The sequence below is a fragment of the Venturia canescens genome, chromosome 5 (genome assembly GCF_019457755.1).
Source record: "Venturia canescens isolate UGA chromosome 5, ASM1945775v1, whole genome shotgun sequence".
NCBI lineage: Eukaryota > Metazoa > Arthropoda > Insecta > Hymenoptera > Ichneumonidae > Venturia > Venturia canescens.
The window spans coordinates 984,522-1,000,584 of NC_057425.1; the positions used below are offsets into that span (position 1 = coordinate 984,522).

Here is a 16,063-nt window from a genome sequence, read left to right on the forward strand (position 1 = left end):
ACGAAATAAAGTGTTGAGAAAAGATGCGCGAAGGATCGGGTGAAAAAAGCGATCGATCATCTTCCTGCATCGAATCGTACTCCGCTCTTCGATCAGCCATCCCACAACCCTCAATCGTCGTTCATTATATAATGGATCATTGCACCAAGGTGGGATCGATTCAACTTTATACGGGTTAAGATGTTTAAAAAATATAGAAAAATAATAAAACAAAAAGTCGCCAAACGCCGGGCTTGGGACGAGAACGAAAAAGTACCGAATCGCTCGGGATCACGACGTCAAATGAATGTGACAATCGTTTGCGGCTAAATTTACAAAACTTTTGTTTATTGCGAGAATTTTGAAAACATACGGAGGGTTTATTCACCAGCATAAATGGTCAAACGCGGTATATTCTTTCAAATAATTCATCCAGATTACAAAATAGCGCGAAGCGTATATTATCGTGTTCGTGCATGGAAAAAAGAACCGTGCTAATGAATTTCTTTGTTCGCTTACTCCACTTTTATACGAAAAAATAAGCTTTGGCCAAAAAGCTGTGAGAACTTTTGGAAATTGTTATTTTTTAGAGGATTTCCAAAAACACACGCTCCCAACAAGAAAACAAATAGTTAAATAGATGGATTTCTCACGCGGAGTATTAAACATCATTTTTTCTTCATATTTGTACAGGATATACGCAACAGGTATTTTTTCTTGGCAGGCGAAAATTAAGGTGTTATCACCGACCACGTTCATGCCCGTTGCAGCTAATCTTAAATACTCTTGTATTTTGACAGTAAATATAAACTCGTAACGAAACAACCAAGAATATTTATTTTCCCATTCCGTATGTGTCTAGTAACGGTTGAAATACGCCTGGCATAAAGTGTGAAGAATTTTATTCGGTGTATGAAACATTTTATAAAAATATGCATGCCCTTTCAACATGCGTTACAACATATCCGTACAGATAGATCGAATCTATTCTCATTCATCATAAAAAATATACTGCAAAATAGTTTCATGTATTTTAAAAACAAAACGCGGCTAGTCCACGTGTCCACGAGAATTTTTTTCACCTAGCTGTCATTCGTCCTTTATTTCTGTGTATTTTAATACACAACACGCACGCGCATATGCAAGCTATTTTTTCTTTTGCTCTACAACGATTACGCGTACTTACGCGTACCTTTGATAGACTATTAGATAACAATTATTAAAAACAATGTCCTGTCATTTCTTGCGAATTATTAAAACTTAAATATCACAAAAATCGTCATCAACAGCGAGTATTGTCGCGAAGCCCCGTTGAGCCTCTTTTTTTCTATGGTTCTTCAATGGGGCGAGCCATTGAAATTCTTGAAAACATGAAAAAACAAAAGCTCCAATTTCGAGAGTAAGTAGATTTTTTTTTTAATTCTCTCCGAGTTGCCGAGAAACGAGAGGCAGGTTAGAAATATCATTTGGTATTTCAAATTAAGGGAGTCTAGAAGCGATACTCGTTTCCCCATTATTAAAAACGCGAAACAATCCATGGGACACTTTAGCGGATACATTTGAAAAGTGAGTTTGATTTTTAATCAATTTTTGATTGAACACGAGGTTGAATTTCAAACCCTGGTTCGCCGACGACGAGGAAGATCTGAAAAACACGATTGCCAAACCGATTTTTTTTATACCTTGCCTAAAAGGTAACCAACTTCAATTATCCGCCGGTGGTTTGTACATGCTGTTCAAAGTGCAAATCTCTTGAATCGTGTTCGTAGTCAATCGAGTGAAGCTGTCGGTCATACTATTATTTCCTTCGCCGTTATTTCCACCGACTCCCTTAACCTTGAACAACGAAAATACGTATGAAAATTTCAACGAACTCCAATAGCAGCTTTATTCATTAAACAAGTCGAAAGGGGCGGCGTATACCTTGACTGGATCTGAAATTGATAGACCACTAGACAAATTCTCCGACAGTGCTGTACCAAAAATTGCCAACTCGGCCGAGTCTAACTGATTCAGGCTCATGTCGAAGCTGTATTGCTGACTATCCAAATCCAGGACGTTGTTGTCGGCTTTGTTGAAATTACAATTATAATTATTCATTGAAATAATGGTTATTTCGATTTTTTGAAATCAATATTGAAAAATAAAAATTGAAATGTAACAAAGTTATCGCACATTTACCTCGATTAATGAAATAAGAATCATAGACGAAAGATGTGTAAAACGGTAGTTGAAATTTTACCTGCATTCATAAGCGGCTCTAATCCGAGTCCAGCTTCAACGGTAGCCGTCGCCCGAGGCTGTTGCTGGTCGTAAGCCATTTGATGCGGTATTTCGGAACCTGCCGATGACTGTAAAATTGGTTGAGGGTTCTGCGTCTCCAAATACGGAATTTGTAAATTTGGTTGGGGCTGCATCGATGGAATGTTGTAAGTCATACAGTCCATTGGCGATGGCGTCCTCCTCGGCGATAAACGCGGCCTGATTAAATCATATACGAGTTTTCAAAATTTTAGCGTTTTGCAAAATTCGGATAGAAGAAACGGACCAACGATTGCTTTTTTGGAAAGTTACTCGGACTCACCTCAGACTCTGAGCGCTCAGGGACGGTAAAGGAGGGGAACTATTCCCGACAGGATAAAGGGGAGATGTTGCTCCGGCCATGCAACCCCCGTAAGGCGATAGCGCGTTGTCCATGGGTTCGGGTTTCACCAGGTTGAAGTTGTAGCGTATCGGTTGATCGAACAATCCTGCCGCATCTGTTCCGGACATAAAGACATTTTAGAAAAAGTTCAAATTCGAGTGATACCAATGAAAAAATAAATTAGCACATGCAACAAAAGCGCAACATCGACTCTTTACAATAGCGTACATGACAATGAGGCATTTGTTTGAGCGATTAAAAAATAATGGTGGAAAAAATGGTATTATCATAGAGCGACGATTTCGTGCATGATTAATTAGTTTTTTTCTCATCGGATATTCAAAACTATCTACTTCTACGCAAACCAAAACCCAAATCGTCAACATGATCACTCGGAAAACTAATGCTTTTGTTTTACGTTTGAGAAAGATGCACCGATCCGTACCTTAAGTCATCCTGCCCTCTTGCGGTTTAACATCTTTTTATTCGTCAGATTGAGAAAGAGATAATCGGCATTTTAAACGGTACAATTTTATTATGTAAATATAAATTTGTCTCTTGAAAAACTGTAAGATACAATAATTGCACATTCGCCACCACCCAAAACTCCGTAGATTCGTTTTCAAACAACAACGCAGTTGAAAACGCTTGTTTTCGCAAGAGAGCAGAGCTTTGCGCGAGTATATGCGAAAAATTGAGCTTTTTCATTTTCCTTCAAGTGCAGAGGCGATCCTCCGCGACAATAAAATACTTAAAACCGCACGGACGAATGAGGATCGTCACTCGAAGAATACAATTTTTTTTGTTTCTCAAGAAATATCAGAAATTCTCTGCTCTCCGACAATCCGTAGCTCTTCAAATGTTCTGTATACAAAATGCATCATTAAAAAAGTATAAAATACAAGATCCATCGTCACTCTGTGAAAATATGTATGTGATGAAGTTAAGATACAAATTTTCGTAATCGACTTATGCTTCTTCCTTTTGCATTTTCTAGAATTGACGAAAAACTTGTACAATACCGCACAATAAAATCTTTTTTTTTTTTTTTTTTTTTTTATCTCTTAACTATCCTCACGAGGATAAAGTTACACAATGCACTACAAAATATTTGATCGTTTGTAATAAATATTTCAAATATTATTAACGAGCGATTCAAGTCTTATTACAAATTCCGACGTGAACAATGTTGAAGCACTTTGTTGATTTTTTTCTGCAATGTTTGTTAGTAAACGATACTATCGAGAAATGCAATCGAATATCCATCGAATTAATGACTTTTCTTCATTCGTTATTTCACACATTTTGGGTGAAGGTTTTTTCTTTACAAAGTCGAATTCGATGGTTCTAAACTTTGCGGTGTTCTCGAACAATGAATTTGCATTTGTTTCATTGATAATAAAATGTAACGAATCCCGATGACAACCCGTACATAGCCCAGACCCAGGCAAGCTACAATGGCCCTTTTTCTTTTCTTTTTCATATACATTTCGTTTTTATACGAGTACTCACGTTTCTCTGCCTCAGCTTGTACGTGTCGTAAGACAAGAGCGTTGGGGCTGTTATTAAACTTTTGCCTCTTTCGCCTTAGCGTATCAGGATCATCTACGAATTTTCATGGATTAAAAAAAAAAAAAATGATTTTGCATTTGCTCTCAAGCTGGTCATGCTTGACGACAACCACCTCCTCTTCGAATATTTCGAGGAGAGGTTATTGTTTACATTGTCTAAAAAATTTCTTATCAGTACGTAAGGCAAATTTATAAGGCGATGTACTCGTGAATGCAGGCGGGCTCACAAAAATCCCTGCCGAAAATGCGACCAGCTTTTTTTTTCTTTTACGAATATGTCTCCAACTTTCTCACATGAGACAACAGCTCTTTCGGTAATATAATTTGTGAAAAAATGTTTCCCTTAATAAATAATATCTTATAGGGAGTATGAGCAAAACTATATAGACTCGTATTCAATTTTTTTCTTCGGTTAATTTGATGAACCGATCACAAAAAGCCCTTAAGACGAAAACAAGTATGCGTAATATCATTTTTATTCGCCCAGAGCTGAACGAGTAAGAGAAAAAGGATGAACCTTTCGATATTTATACCGCATAGCTATCGACCGAAATCTCCGCGATTCGGACTAAAGGATCTAAATCCGCGACTACGAAACTCGACTAGATTTTTTTGACTAGGCTCTCGATCTTAAATCAGGATAGAAATAAGAACAAGCTTCCGACAGCTGTAAAGTGCGACACAGACCGCAATCGACCTTGATTTAAAATAGAAAAACAACAATATTTCTCAACGATCGATAACAAGTTTTGTAAGGATAATACACGGTTGCTAATCCGTTGTAAAGAGAGGGTTCGAGATAAAAGAAACGAATATTCAACAATTAAAATTAAATCACAATGAGGAGAAGAAAAATCACTATTGGGACAAACATGAGCGCGCGTACTCGAAGAAACGAAGAGAAATCAAGATTGCTTCGCTTCGGTTAAGATTTTGCCGCCTTCGACAGGGCTGTAGTAAAAAGACATTTCGTCAAATTCGGAAGTGGTGGCGTGGGGTGCCATGGCTGTGTAAAGAGCGTAATGCTCGGCTTCGGTGAGTTCCATTCCGTAAAGTGGATTTTCGTCATCGTTGAGCTCAAAAGATCTGAGACTCATGACACTGGTCATGCTCGGTCTTGGGTAACCAGAAGGATTTTCGTTGATATTATTTTTCGATTGTGCTGTTAGACCGTCTCGATGAGCATCGAATGATCCATTACTGTTGGCGATGTCCGAGGAAGTATCCCTGTTGTCTTTCTTACTTTTTTTGGCGAACAGTTTGGAGAAAATTCCTTGCTTCGAAGGTTTGAGCAACGTACCACCGCTACTATCACCACCGGGAAGCGACGGCAGATGTTTTTCCGGAGCTTCGGAGGACCGAAGATCATGATGCGAGCAAGTTTGCGAGGAAGAGATACGGGACAATACCGGCATCGAAGGCATTTTACGTATGCGTTTCGGTGGCAGCGGTGGTAATCGCTCTTCCGGTTCTCTCGTCGGATCTCTTTTGGCAACGAGAGGTGGAGGGATAATCGGTGGTACGCGGTGCAATTCGGTCCGAGGCATCGCAACGTCCTCGTACTTCCGGTCGTTGGGGTTGTCGAATAATTCGATCATAGGATTTTTCAACGCCATTTGTAAACTCGTGTATGTTTGATTGTCACAGACATCGATCTCCATCGGTCGGTCACCTTCCTCAAGACTAGCACGAATTACTTTCTCGTGCGTGTCTTCGTAAATATCGTCCAACTCAGCGACCTGCGTCAGTAATTCCTTCAATGATTTACTGCTGTCTTCTTCCTCCGCATCCACCTCCTCGCTCGTCCCCGCCACCCTTCCTTCAGCGACACATTCCTCGCGGCTCCTTTCCACCCATTTGCCCACTTCCGAATAATCGAACCAATCTGTTCTCGTTTTATCGAACTGTGATTCTTTTCCCGTCGCTGTCATCGTCATCTCCTTACAAGCCAATACGGATGATACTTTTGGGATATTCCCACAATCTGAACGACGATCGATCTCGTTATCAAAATATATCTCATTCTTCGACGATGCATCGTTGCTGGGTTCAAAAAACTTTTCGTTATCTTTGCCACGAGAATTTTTCACGGATGTCGCACCTTTGTCGACCGCGTTGTTCCCAAAATCTACGTTGGCTTTAACCGGACAATCGACGATTGGATTGCTCATAAACTTTGGCGATACGAGCGGATTCGGCGTCTCTACGTTATTACGCGAATTGTAAAAATCATTCAGTGCTCGCAATGCCGTTATCTTAGTGTTCTTACGTCCTGGCTCTGGTATATCGTTGTTATTGTACTCATCTATGTTTCGCGGATGTATCGACATTAGCTCGCTCGACAACATTGTTGTCGTCGTCGTCGGTGGCGGCGCTGTCGTCATCGCCTCACTCGCTAGTATCTTATTGAACGTATTATAGTCCGCCTTTTTCCGTGCAAATGCTTTACGCAATGACCAAAACGCCGGCCTACCTGAACCTAAGGGTAACATCTGAAAGGGCAGAGATTCACTGATCGCGCCGTCCGACGGTCTCTTCAATTGGATGAACACCTGCACCGGTTGTTCTACCTGTTGTATACGATACGTTGGTGTCCTGAATGCGATCGCCACCTATCGCCACCAAAGAGAAAATATTCTACTTTATTCAACGATATCCATTTTGATCTATTGCTTTTATACGATATACTTTCATGACGCTGAAGTTTGCAAAGAGTGGAGTCCAATGAAATGATGTAAAAAACCCTCCAACTTCGTTTCCTGTCGAATTTGCAATTTGTAGTTTTTCAACCTGCACCGATACTTTGTTGAAATAAAAAATTGGTGAATTACAAATGGTTTTTTCGTTCATTTCGTTGGGCTCCAACGTTGCAAGCTTCAGCGTCGTTATATGCTTTCAATTATCGTCATTTTTATTTTCCTTCAAACATCGTGTTCGAAATCTCAAACATATCCTCTTTTTCCTACCTGTTTGTGCACTTGAGACGGTTGAAAATCGCCATATCCTTCCCAAACGAGTTGTCCGTCGCGCTCCTCGTAGAATTTGACTTGTATGTCTTCTTTGGCGACTTTCTCACACAGGAGAATCATTTCCAATCCACCGGCGACCGATGCGCTACAATGACTGAGTTTACAGATAACCAGATCTGACATAGCCTCTGCAAAAAAAAATAATATGCAGCAATGAATACGACTGTTCTTGTAACCGTTTCGTATTTTCATTTTATTCCACCAATGTTGTACAAACTTTTATCGTATATCGGATCGGAAACGACCGATGGTAGAGGCACATTGAATTTTCCCTTCTCCGTTCCTTCGAGGAAAACTTGGAAGCATAATCGAACCGCGTTCAAGTCGATACTCGTTGGCTGTTTTTTGTGTTCGAATCCAGCTGGTGATTCATACCAACGACACAACATTTATGCATCAATTATGATAGAGATAATCATAGTAGCGTTGATTAATAATTTGAAAAAAGTACATTTGTTCGTAGAAAAAAATTTGAAAAATAGAATCAACGAGGCAGCAAATTTGGAACATACTTCGAAAGGGATCGACTCGCATCTCCTCTCTGACTCTCAGAGCATCCTCTATATCCTTTTTCTTCACGCATTGGATCCCCAAATTGGCAAAAGTCACTGTCATGTTTTCCGTTGCTACTTCAACCGTACAAACACCCTTCTTGCAACCTTCTTTGCCCACTAGATTGTGAGGATGAGGTCTATAAGGTTGGTCTTTGGTAACGCATGAGACTACAACCACCGCCCGTCCTTTGTATCCTACGATCTGGACATAAGAGATGTAAAATATTTCTAGTAAATCACCCAAAAGTCTTATCAAACCTTAATCCAATCAACTTCCCACATTCATTCGCATTAATGTCGTTTCATAACTCGAAATATTGAAATAATTTTAGAAATAAAAATACAAAGCAATTCGATTTTGCCAAATACTCACTCTTATGCTAGGAAATGTTTTATTTTCTACGGTGCTGTTGATGCCAGGTATACTGCCTGCGGAGCGTCCTTCGCATTCATACCTGAAGCGAAGAGCTTTGCTAGCGGGCTGTTCAATAATTTCTACAAAAGGTGAAACAGAACCAGTGCTAACAGCCACTGGTCTAACTCGCTCTACTCCACCCCCTGACAGCATATTTATAGAAGACGAGCAATGATCTTCGTCCACAAAACCAGGATCCGTCGTCTGGATAACTTCAACTGTAAAACAAAATATTTATTCGCTGTATTGGTCGTTATGACTCCTACTTTTGTTTTTCAGCAACAACGATTTTCAAATTCCTTTATTGCTGTATTGACAAAATATAATAATATAAGAGCACTCTGAGGACAGAGTGCAAGAAAATATATCGTAGAGAGCAAGCAAATAGTTTTCAGAATTCCCAAAATTTCATAAAGTCAAAACTCAGGCATAATTTATAAATAAATCAGTCATAAATTTCTGATCCATGGAATGCATAATATTTAAAATTCTTTGTTGCAGATTTCCTAGAATTTGTGCAGCATTGTCACATAGAAAAGTTACAAGATCGTTTACAAAAATGTTGACCGATCTGTTGTATGGAAAAAAAATAATGAAAAAAAAATACAAGCTGTATTCGTAATCGAAACGAATGAGATTGTGTTTGAAATTTTAATGTTGTACAAACGAGTGTTGGTAGATTGGTGATTTTTAATTCTCAATGAGCCATTAAATATTTGCGATTTACTTACTGACATCACTTATATTTATATTGTTGTCGCTCATGCCAAAGAAAGGTTCCATGCCTTTCAATGAAATTCAAGCGTTCTCTTTGCTTTCTGCAAATAGTTTAAAACAGAATTATTCATCTACTACAGAACTGCTAACTTGGAGGTAATTTATTATTGTATCCTGGTCGTCTTACTAATTTTCATCTATGAAAGTGTCGTAAAATAATTAAGAATCAAGCAACGAATACGCGATAATCCGGTAATATGTGAAAAAACCGTAAAACAAACGAAATAACACAAATGAGAACTTGACAAGAAAGAAAATAATGGATAATTATGAACACAGCTTGCGAAGTAAATAATCTGAAAGAGCAATTTGACCGTGCGTAAAGCTGGCGTGCTTTTGGGAGAGAAAACACGAAATGTTGAGTAAAAGCTTCGAAAGAGCGAGAGGGAGATGAAGCTCGGCTGATCCAATCATTATTTTGGGAGAGCTTGAGCCTGTCCGGTCGGGATGGTTATAATTAAACTATCTTAGGATACAATGCGGAGGGGTGTAAGAAAACTCGCCTGTTCGAAACTCATGGTGTTAGCTGGTGGATCCGTGAAGCGTAGTGAGATGTAGAAACGGCGGCCAAAAGACCGAAAGCGCGCACTGCGTACACTAAACTCCGCCAAAACTGTTTTTGCCTTTTTTATGTAAATCAAGGAAGATAAAAGGTTCACTTTGTTGAAGTACATAAAAAGATCGAAAAGAGCCAACTTGTTTTGTCACGAACTCACGAATAAAACATTCACTGGTAAGAAAATGCGTGTGTAGCGACGAGAATTGTCATACGGAATTTTTGTTTGGGAATGTCACCATATTATTTAAGACGCATTGTTATAAAAATGTTCCTCTGTCTGCACCTCAGAGGTTTTAAACACACTTCCGATTGTTTAGATCGAAAAAACGCGTTGTTTTTGTTCGTTGTTTTATTTACTCATTGGTGTTACCGCGTATGTGACATCACGACGACGACGAGAGGAGTGGAGAGAAATAATATATCGCAAGAGAGGAACTGTTAAGAACTAGTCGTTTGTCGTTTCTGGTGGCTGGGTCTGGGTGGACACGGAATCGAAAGCGAGCAAGAGAAAGAGAGAGAGAGAGAGATGAACAGGAGTGGTGGGGGAGTAGAGGGGATAAACATCGAGTTCGTAGTCGGGGAAGGAGAAAATGATTCCTGGCTTGGAATCTCGCGCGTGTGTTGTCTATATATTTTCATTCCATGTAAACGTGTTTCATCGCGAAAACTAATAAGCCAGAGCGAGTGCAATTTTTGGGAATTGGAAAAAAACTAAATGAAAATAATAATCTAGCGACAATGCGGCACTTAATACGCAAAGATGACTCCCTCGTTTCGAACGAATAGAAGAATAAATATACTCGCGGTAGTGTTTTTGAGGGAGAGAGTAAAGTTGAAATAACACAAACTATAGCGCGAATTCAGAGGCATGCGCGGTATACATATTTTTCATCTTGTTCCGTCATATTTTTTGTTTTATTTTTTTCTCGCACTCTACTATTCGCTTCTCTTTTCTCACTCGTTTCTTTCCTTCTATCTGTATCCTTATCTTGCCTCCTCGTCGTTCTCTCTCTCTCTATATATATATTTATTCCTCGATCTCACCGCCTCGTGCTCCATCAATTCACAATCGTTGTGAGCTATGTGTGTCGTCAATTTATTTTTGGTAGAAATCCTTTGCTCTTCGAAATAGTGTAAAACGCATAACAAAAAGACTAATAAGAGTAGGGGGGAGAAGGAGAGCGAAAGAGCAGGAGAAAACCTGTATTATAATATACAAAATTGTTGTCATGATGATGACGAAACTGCAGAGTTATATTTTCAGCTCAAGTAGCGAGAGAAGCGTGTCCAGCAGCAGCGCGCTTTCTATCACCAATGAGCACTTTCTACATCGTACATGCTATATATATATATATATAAAAATAATCAAATATTCATTGGGCCGGACTCGCTATGAATAGAAATTGAAAAATTTCAAGAATAAAAGCTCCTTATAAGATAGATAATCAATTTTAAATGATACGAATGAAATTCGAAGTGGCGCTTCGGTGTTGAACATGAAAAAATGGAGGAAATGAAGAAACCTGGCGTGCATGGCAGCGGAGGTGGAAGAGAGGGAAGAGAGGAAGAGGTAACTTCCTCGTAGCTCGTAGCGCGTTAAAAGCGGTTGTACTTCACAAATTGTATACATCTCTGAGTATAGACGTAATATGTGTATATTAGCGATTAACGATCTATACCACGTGACCTTGCGACTTCGTGGAATACGGAGCGCTATAGTAATTATATATATATACGTGTTACGCGGCAGCTATCGAGCACACGCGCGCGTTATTTGGCTACTTTATAATTATAATAGTATTCAAAGGGCGATTATCAATATTTTTCAAGCCCACTTTTTATCTTTTCGGATGACTGAATTTTCAACTCTCCGCTGTAATAATATTTTTTTGAGCCTCGATCGCTATTCCGCTTATCCGAAGAAAATGGAATATTTATATTCATGCAACATCGTATAAACGCGTACTCGTTGTTACTTTTTCTATCGCTTAGTCGCCTTCGATGCTTGAATATGATGAGACGCTACTGTCAAGGTTACCCGCATAACAGTGAAAAAATTGGACACCATTTTCGTCGTCTTTGATCCACGCGCGCATATTATTTCGAATAATCAATGTTCAATTAGATTTTCGGCACCCGTAAGCCACCTTATGAAACTTTATTAGCATCAACGGGATGAGCGCACGCATATGCATCACTTGCTGCTCATCCCGAAGTCAGTAATCGAGATTTCAAATACCTCACGACGAAATGTTCATTTGTTCCTTCCAATCACGATGCATTCATCGGTTGCCATGACAAACAAAAAATATATAAAAGGCGATCGGAAAAAATAACGCGCGGATAAATTATCGCTCGGGCAATCGATAAAAAAAAGTAGTGATTTACCATTGGAAGGGGATAAATAAACATAAATATAGGTGATTATGCCACAGATTGTCGAAAAAAAGGGGCTTTGTCGGCAACAAGCTTCGGCGACGAGCGGATTAAAAAGATCAAAGTATCCTGGGAAGCCAGTTCCCCGCGTAACAAGCGAAAACAGTCGTTTTACCAATGTCAAAAACAAGAATTTGGTACAATGCTTTGCTCCACAAATTCAACCTCCTGTCACGTCACAGACAAGCGGCGGCGGTGGCGGTGGAGGCGGCCTCTATCATCATCGTAAATGTATTTTGCCCGGTGGCAGAGCGGTCGATCATCGGTTTCGCCCGATCGTCAATACCAACAAAATTTGCGCCACTACGAAATGTCAACCTGCTTTTCGGGTTCCCCTTACACCGACGAGCAAAAAAAAAAGCCTCTCCATGATTGATTTGTCTCCCGCTGCTGTTGGTGCAACCGCTGCCTCTAGCGATGCACGTGGCGGCGGTGGTGGTGGTATCGATCACGAGATTCCTCATATCGGGTAACACTTTTCGATCTTTCTTGCCAACTTTTTTCTTGCCCTATTCAATTTTCTTTGATAATAATAAAAATTACGGAACTCCGTATGGCGGAGAGCGTTATGAAAATGTAAATATATAAAGAGGGCGAAAGAGGATCGAAGAAGGGAGATTTCGAAATTTTCACATCGCGTCTCCTTGTTCGTTTCTCGAGCGGCGTCGTTGGTATACGCGTAGCGATGAAACGACCGAGCCTAACCTATAAATAGCAGTTTGAACTCGCCAAGAGTCTCGTATCGGATGTGCCAACGATCGAGAGGGAGTAAGGGAGAGAAATAGAGAAAAAGATGAAATGAATAAAAAAGGAAAAGAAGAAAGAGCAGAAATGGGGAGAAAGTAATTTCGAGCAACTTGTCTGCCCTCAAAGTTTCTCTTTGTTTACGTTAAAGGTTGGGAGGCGCGAACTGCATAGTTGTACACACACAACGGAGAGTGAAAAAGATGCGTGTGTGTGTTGCGGGGCGGGGGCATCGGGATAAAACTCCCTAGAAAAAAGGGCACTAGGAATTTCGGGTATTTCGTGTCCCCATGCGGATTGAAGGATGCATTGACGAAATACAGGTCGGAGAGCGGTTCGAGTTGTTCGGTACTGGGTGGCGAAAGATCAGTCGTCGAGGCGGGTAGTCAGGGAAAAAGGAATGCTCGGGACAGTCGGGGTAACGGGGACTGTCGTATCGGGCTTCTTTCGGGGAATGAAAAAATCACCAAAATGTGGCTCGACGAACCGAATTCGGAACGACTCGAGGAGGAGCGAATCGCTAAAGCTGCCAGTACCGTTTGTCGTCTCCTCGCGATAAACGCTTGGCGAACGAGACGAGAGGAGGTCGACTCGCTGAGAGAAACCGTTCAACAACTTGGACAACAAGTCGATCATCTGCACATTCAGATCGTTGTCCTGAGACGGCTTCTCCATACGGAAAAATGCCGGGTCGAGAAACTCAGCGGTGACGCTCATCTGGCCAAAATTCAATTGGAGGAAACCCGACGGGAGAGGGAAGAAGTGAAAAAAGTTGAGTTGAGCGACAATCCTTCCCCCCCCCCCCCCCTGCAAACAGTTTTCAATCGAATCTCTTGAAATATTTTTTCACGACTGAGATTAATTGATAAATGTTTGAAATAAGGAAAAGGCCCAAGCGGAGGATGAATTGAGGCGACTGAAGGGCGAATCGGAAGAGCAAACTGTGGCGACGGAGAACTTGAGAAACGAGGCGATGACGTTGAAACATCAGGTGGACGCTCTCGACCAGCAAATATCGAGGGATCGTCAAAAATTGCTGGGACTTCGAGAGGACAAGAAAACATTGCTCGACAAGGTGAACGATGAACATCAGTTTGTTGAAAAAAGGGAAACTAATCATTTCGCCGAAAAGTTTTGTCCCCTTGCCACTCTGCCTCGCGCTTTTGACTCTCGAGTCGGTTCGTACGAAATATAACGAAGAGATAAAAGATTGCGCATGCATCGTTCGAGCGGTAAGAAAGGAATTCCGCTCGTAGCGAATGAGTCACGCGCCAGCGGGTGGAATGCGCGGGCGTTGGGGGTTGCAAGGCCGAATTCAAGGGTGGTTGTTACACATTATTCCAGGAAATCGGTGACTCAGGTTTTGCGTTCTCGCTCGCGGTCAGCTCCAACAAATTTCAATTTCATCTTACCAAAGCTTTTTTAACCTCTTTACTCACGAACATCGTTGCGCAACGATGATCCTCGATTCCGGGCTACTTTTTCTAGCTCACCCGCGCAAACCACCCGCGGAAGTTCATCGGACCATTGATCCACAGGTTAGAGTACGCATTTGTGCGAATGAGTCACTTTAGCATTATCAACTACGCGATGACTCAAACCACAGCGCTTATAACGTTATTCAGAAATTTCTCGGTAGCATCGAGGGTGGCGCGATCGATACGAACCCTTGTCCCTCATCCTCCTCCTCACCGCGCTCATCTTGTTTCAAATACGTAGGTTTGCACCGCTGAAGCTCTCGCCGATGAACGCGGCATCAGAGCCGAGAATGCCGAAGCGGCCGTTCAAGAGTTACAGAGTAGACTCCGCGCTCAAGAAACTCGGATCGGGGAACTCGAACGAGATTATCGGAAAAGCACAAAGTTATTATTGACATCCGTTCCTCACGAAATGTCTACGACTCTGGAGCATTCGTGGAATTACAAATTTTGGCTCTTTTTTTCTGAGCGACACGATAGCAAATTTTGGATAATTTTTTCAACACTATTCTCGTCGTACAACCTTCACAGAGTTAATTAGTTGAATTTTTCATTTTTCATCACTCAACCGAAGAGATTCAAAAACAACGGAGGTGGAAAAGGCAAATTTGGAAAAGCGACTACGATTGAGCGAAGACTCGGGCAGGGCCCTTGGTTTACGAGCTGCGAATCTTGAAATGCAATTGAACGATCGCGAGGCTGCTCTGAGGCGTATAGAATCCGCGTATAACGCGCAACTGTGAGTTTACCTGCTTAAAAAGCCCGGTTATAAAACAATGACCGCCGGCACACGGTATCTAATCGAACTTGGAATTTTTACAGAAATGAATTGTCGGAGATTCGTGAGCGAATGGTACGCCAGAGCGAGGACGTTGGGTGGAGCAGTCGAGTGTTGCAGATCGCCGGAAGTGTGGCCTGGGCGCCGCGTGCAATTCTTCGTTCCCTCTCGTTTCTCTCCAACAGTGGATCGCATTGAGGAACCTCCTTAAAAGTGCAAGTGCTCCGAGAAAAGTCCGTCCGCCGAGGTCAATTGACCGAAGTCGAATTGGACAACGTTTCCCTCTCGCCTTCCTTCTTTTTTATACATCGATATTATACCGTAGGAATATATTAAGAAATTATACAGAAAGACCGAATGATTTTAAGATTATTGATGAAAATAAGAGAATAAATTGTAAAAAGAAAATATTTCTCAGGCACTCTCTGACAAACGACGAACCGCGTATTCAATTCTGTTTTTTTTTTCTCATTATTACAAGTACAAAGACTCTGTCGGATGTTCCAACTGCTACCAGAACGGTGATTAGAATCGAGGCGTATGTGGAAAGCTCTATTGCACGACTATTGGAAAAATGATGGGCAAATAATTTACTCATCACCGTTCGACAATCGTGTTTGGTACTATTTATTCAAGTATAAATACTCGTTCAACTCGATCGATCCGCAATTTCATCCGTACCGATAACCAAAATTCGTTTTTTTAAATATTTTTCATCTCCGCGGAGGTATTCGCAACGTTACGTACGTTGGTCAGTTAATGTTGAGATACTGCTGCTAAATATGAGGAAATCTTTTGGTGCCGTGATGCGAATAATAAAAATGCTTCCCATTCGACGAAAGTACGTTGAAACTTTGGAGCGATGCAACGCATCCACGAATAAATAATAGCCTCGTTTGTAGTTGAACCGTTCTTCGTTGCGGTCGTTTGTTTTTTATTACCTCCTACGTAGGCGGCTCTTATGGCCATTGAACGCTCAACAAAGACGACAAGTTACGTTAGTATTCCGATATATTTATTCGTCGTTTCGTTTCCTTCAATTTTTTTATCGTTTCTTATCATTCATATCGTAGATTCGCGTACGAAAAAATCGCTCCGA

General features: G+C 40.9%; 2 protein-coding genes across 4 annotated transcripts; one reads left to right on the forward strand and one right to left on the reverse strand.

The window, feature by feature from the left end:
- Window positions 1-864: 864 nt before the first annotated feature.
- On the reverse strand, window positions 865-10,167 carry LOC122410586 (embryonic polarity protein dorsal-like). Of its 3 annotated transcripts, XM_043418836.1 has the most exons (12): window positions 9,473-10,077; window positions 8,924-9,010; window positions 8,151-8,410; window positions 7,736-7,979; window positions 7,441-7,584; window positions 7,161-7,351; window positions 6,668-6,806; window positions 4,136-4,228; window positions 2,564-2,738; window positions 2,222-2,460; window positions 1,903-2,048; window positions 865-1,815 (listed from the first exon to the last, which is right to left on the reverse strand). In XM_043418836.1, exons 2-12 carry the CDS (start codon window positions 8,973-8,975, stop codon window positions 1,684-1,686), a joined length of 1,815 nt encoding a protein of 604 aa, XP_043274771.1. In that variant the 5' UTR covers window positions 8,976-9,010; window positions 9,473-10,077; the 3' UTR covers window positions 865-1,683. The 3 variants fall into 3 exon arrangements, with proteins under 3 accessions (XP_043274771.1, XP_043274769.1, XP_043274770.1); XM_043418834.1 differs by lacking the exons at window positions 865-1,815; window positions 1,903-2,048; window positions 2,222-2,460; window positions 2,564-2,738; window positions 4,136-4,228 and having other exon boundaries at window positions 4,341-6,806; window positions 9,473-10,167; XM_043418835.1 differs by lacking the exons at window positions 865-1,815; window positions 1,903-2,048; window positions 2,222-2,460; ... (1 more) ...; window positions 4,136-4,228; window positions 9,473-10,077 and adding an exon at window positions 9,097-9,288 and having other exon boundaries at window positions 4,341-6,806.
- Window positions 10,168-11,954: 1,787 nt separating this feature from the next.
- On the forward strand, window positions 11,955-15,904 carry LOC122410816 (uncharacterized). The gene is made up of 6 exons (XM_043419256.1): window positions 11,955-12,433; window positions 13,032-13,479; window positions 13,592-13,783; window positions 14,428-14,570; window positions 14,761-14,925; window positions 15,009-15,904. The coding sequence occupies exons 1-6, from the start codon at window positions 11,955-11,957 to the stop codon at window positions 15,160-15,162; spliced, it is 1,581 nt and encodes a 526-aa protein (XP_043275191.1). The 3' UTR covers window positions 15,163-15,904.
- Window positions 15,905-16,063: the final 159 nt, after the last annotated feature.

Bases quoted from the DNA above. Each gene is read 5' to 3' on its own strand.
- LOC122410586 (XM_043418834.1), bottom strand. From the start codon at position 8,975: ATGGAACCTTTCTTTGGCATGAGCGACAACAATATAAATATAAGTGAT. The intron at 7,585-7,735 runs GTATGTTCCAAA...ATGAATCACCAG, and splicing joins GCGAGTCGATCCCTTTCGAA to CTGGATTCGAACACAAAAAA. The intron at 6,807-7,160 runs GTAGGAAAAAGA...TGGTGGCGATAG, and splicing joins CGTCTCAAGTGCACAAACAG to GTGGCGATCGCATTCAGGAC.
- LOC122410816 (XM_043419256.1), top strand. From the start codon at position 11,955: ATGCCACAGATTGTCGAAAAAAAGGGGCTTTGTCGGCAACAAGCTTCG. The intron at 13,784-14,427 runs GTGAACGATGAA...TCAAATACGTAG, and splicing joins AGAAAACATTGCTCGACAAG to GTTTGCACCGCTGAAGCTCT. The intron at 14,926-15,008 runs GTGAGTTTACCT...GAATTTTTACAG, and splicing joins TCCGCGTATAACGCGCAACT to AAATGAATTGTCGGAGATTC.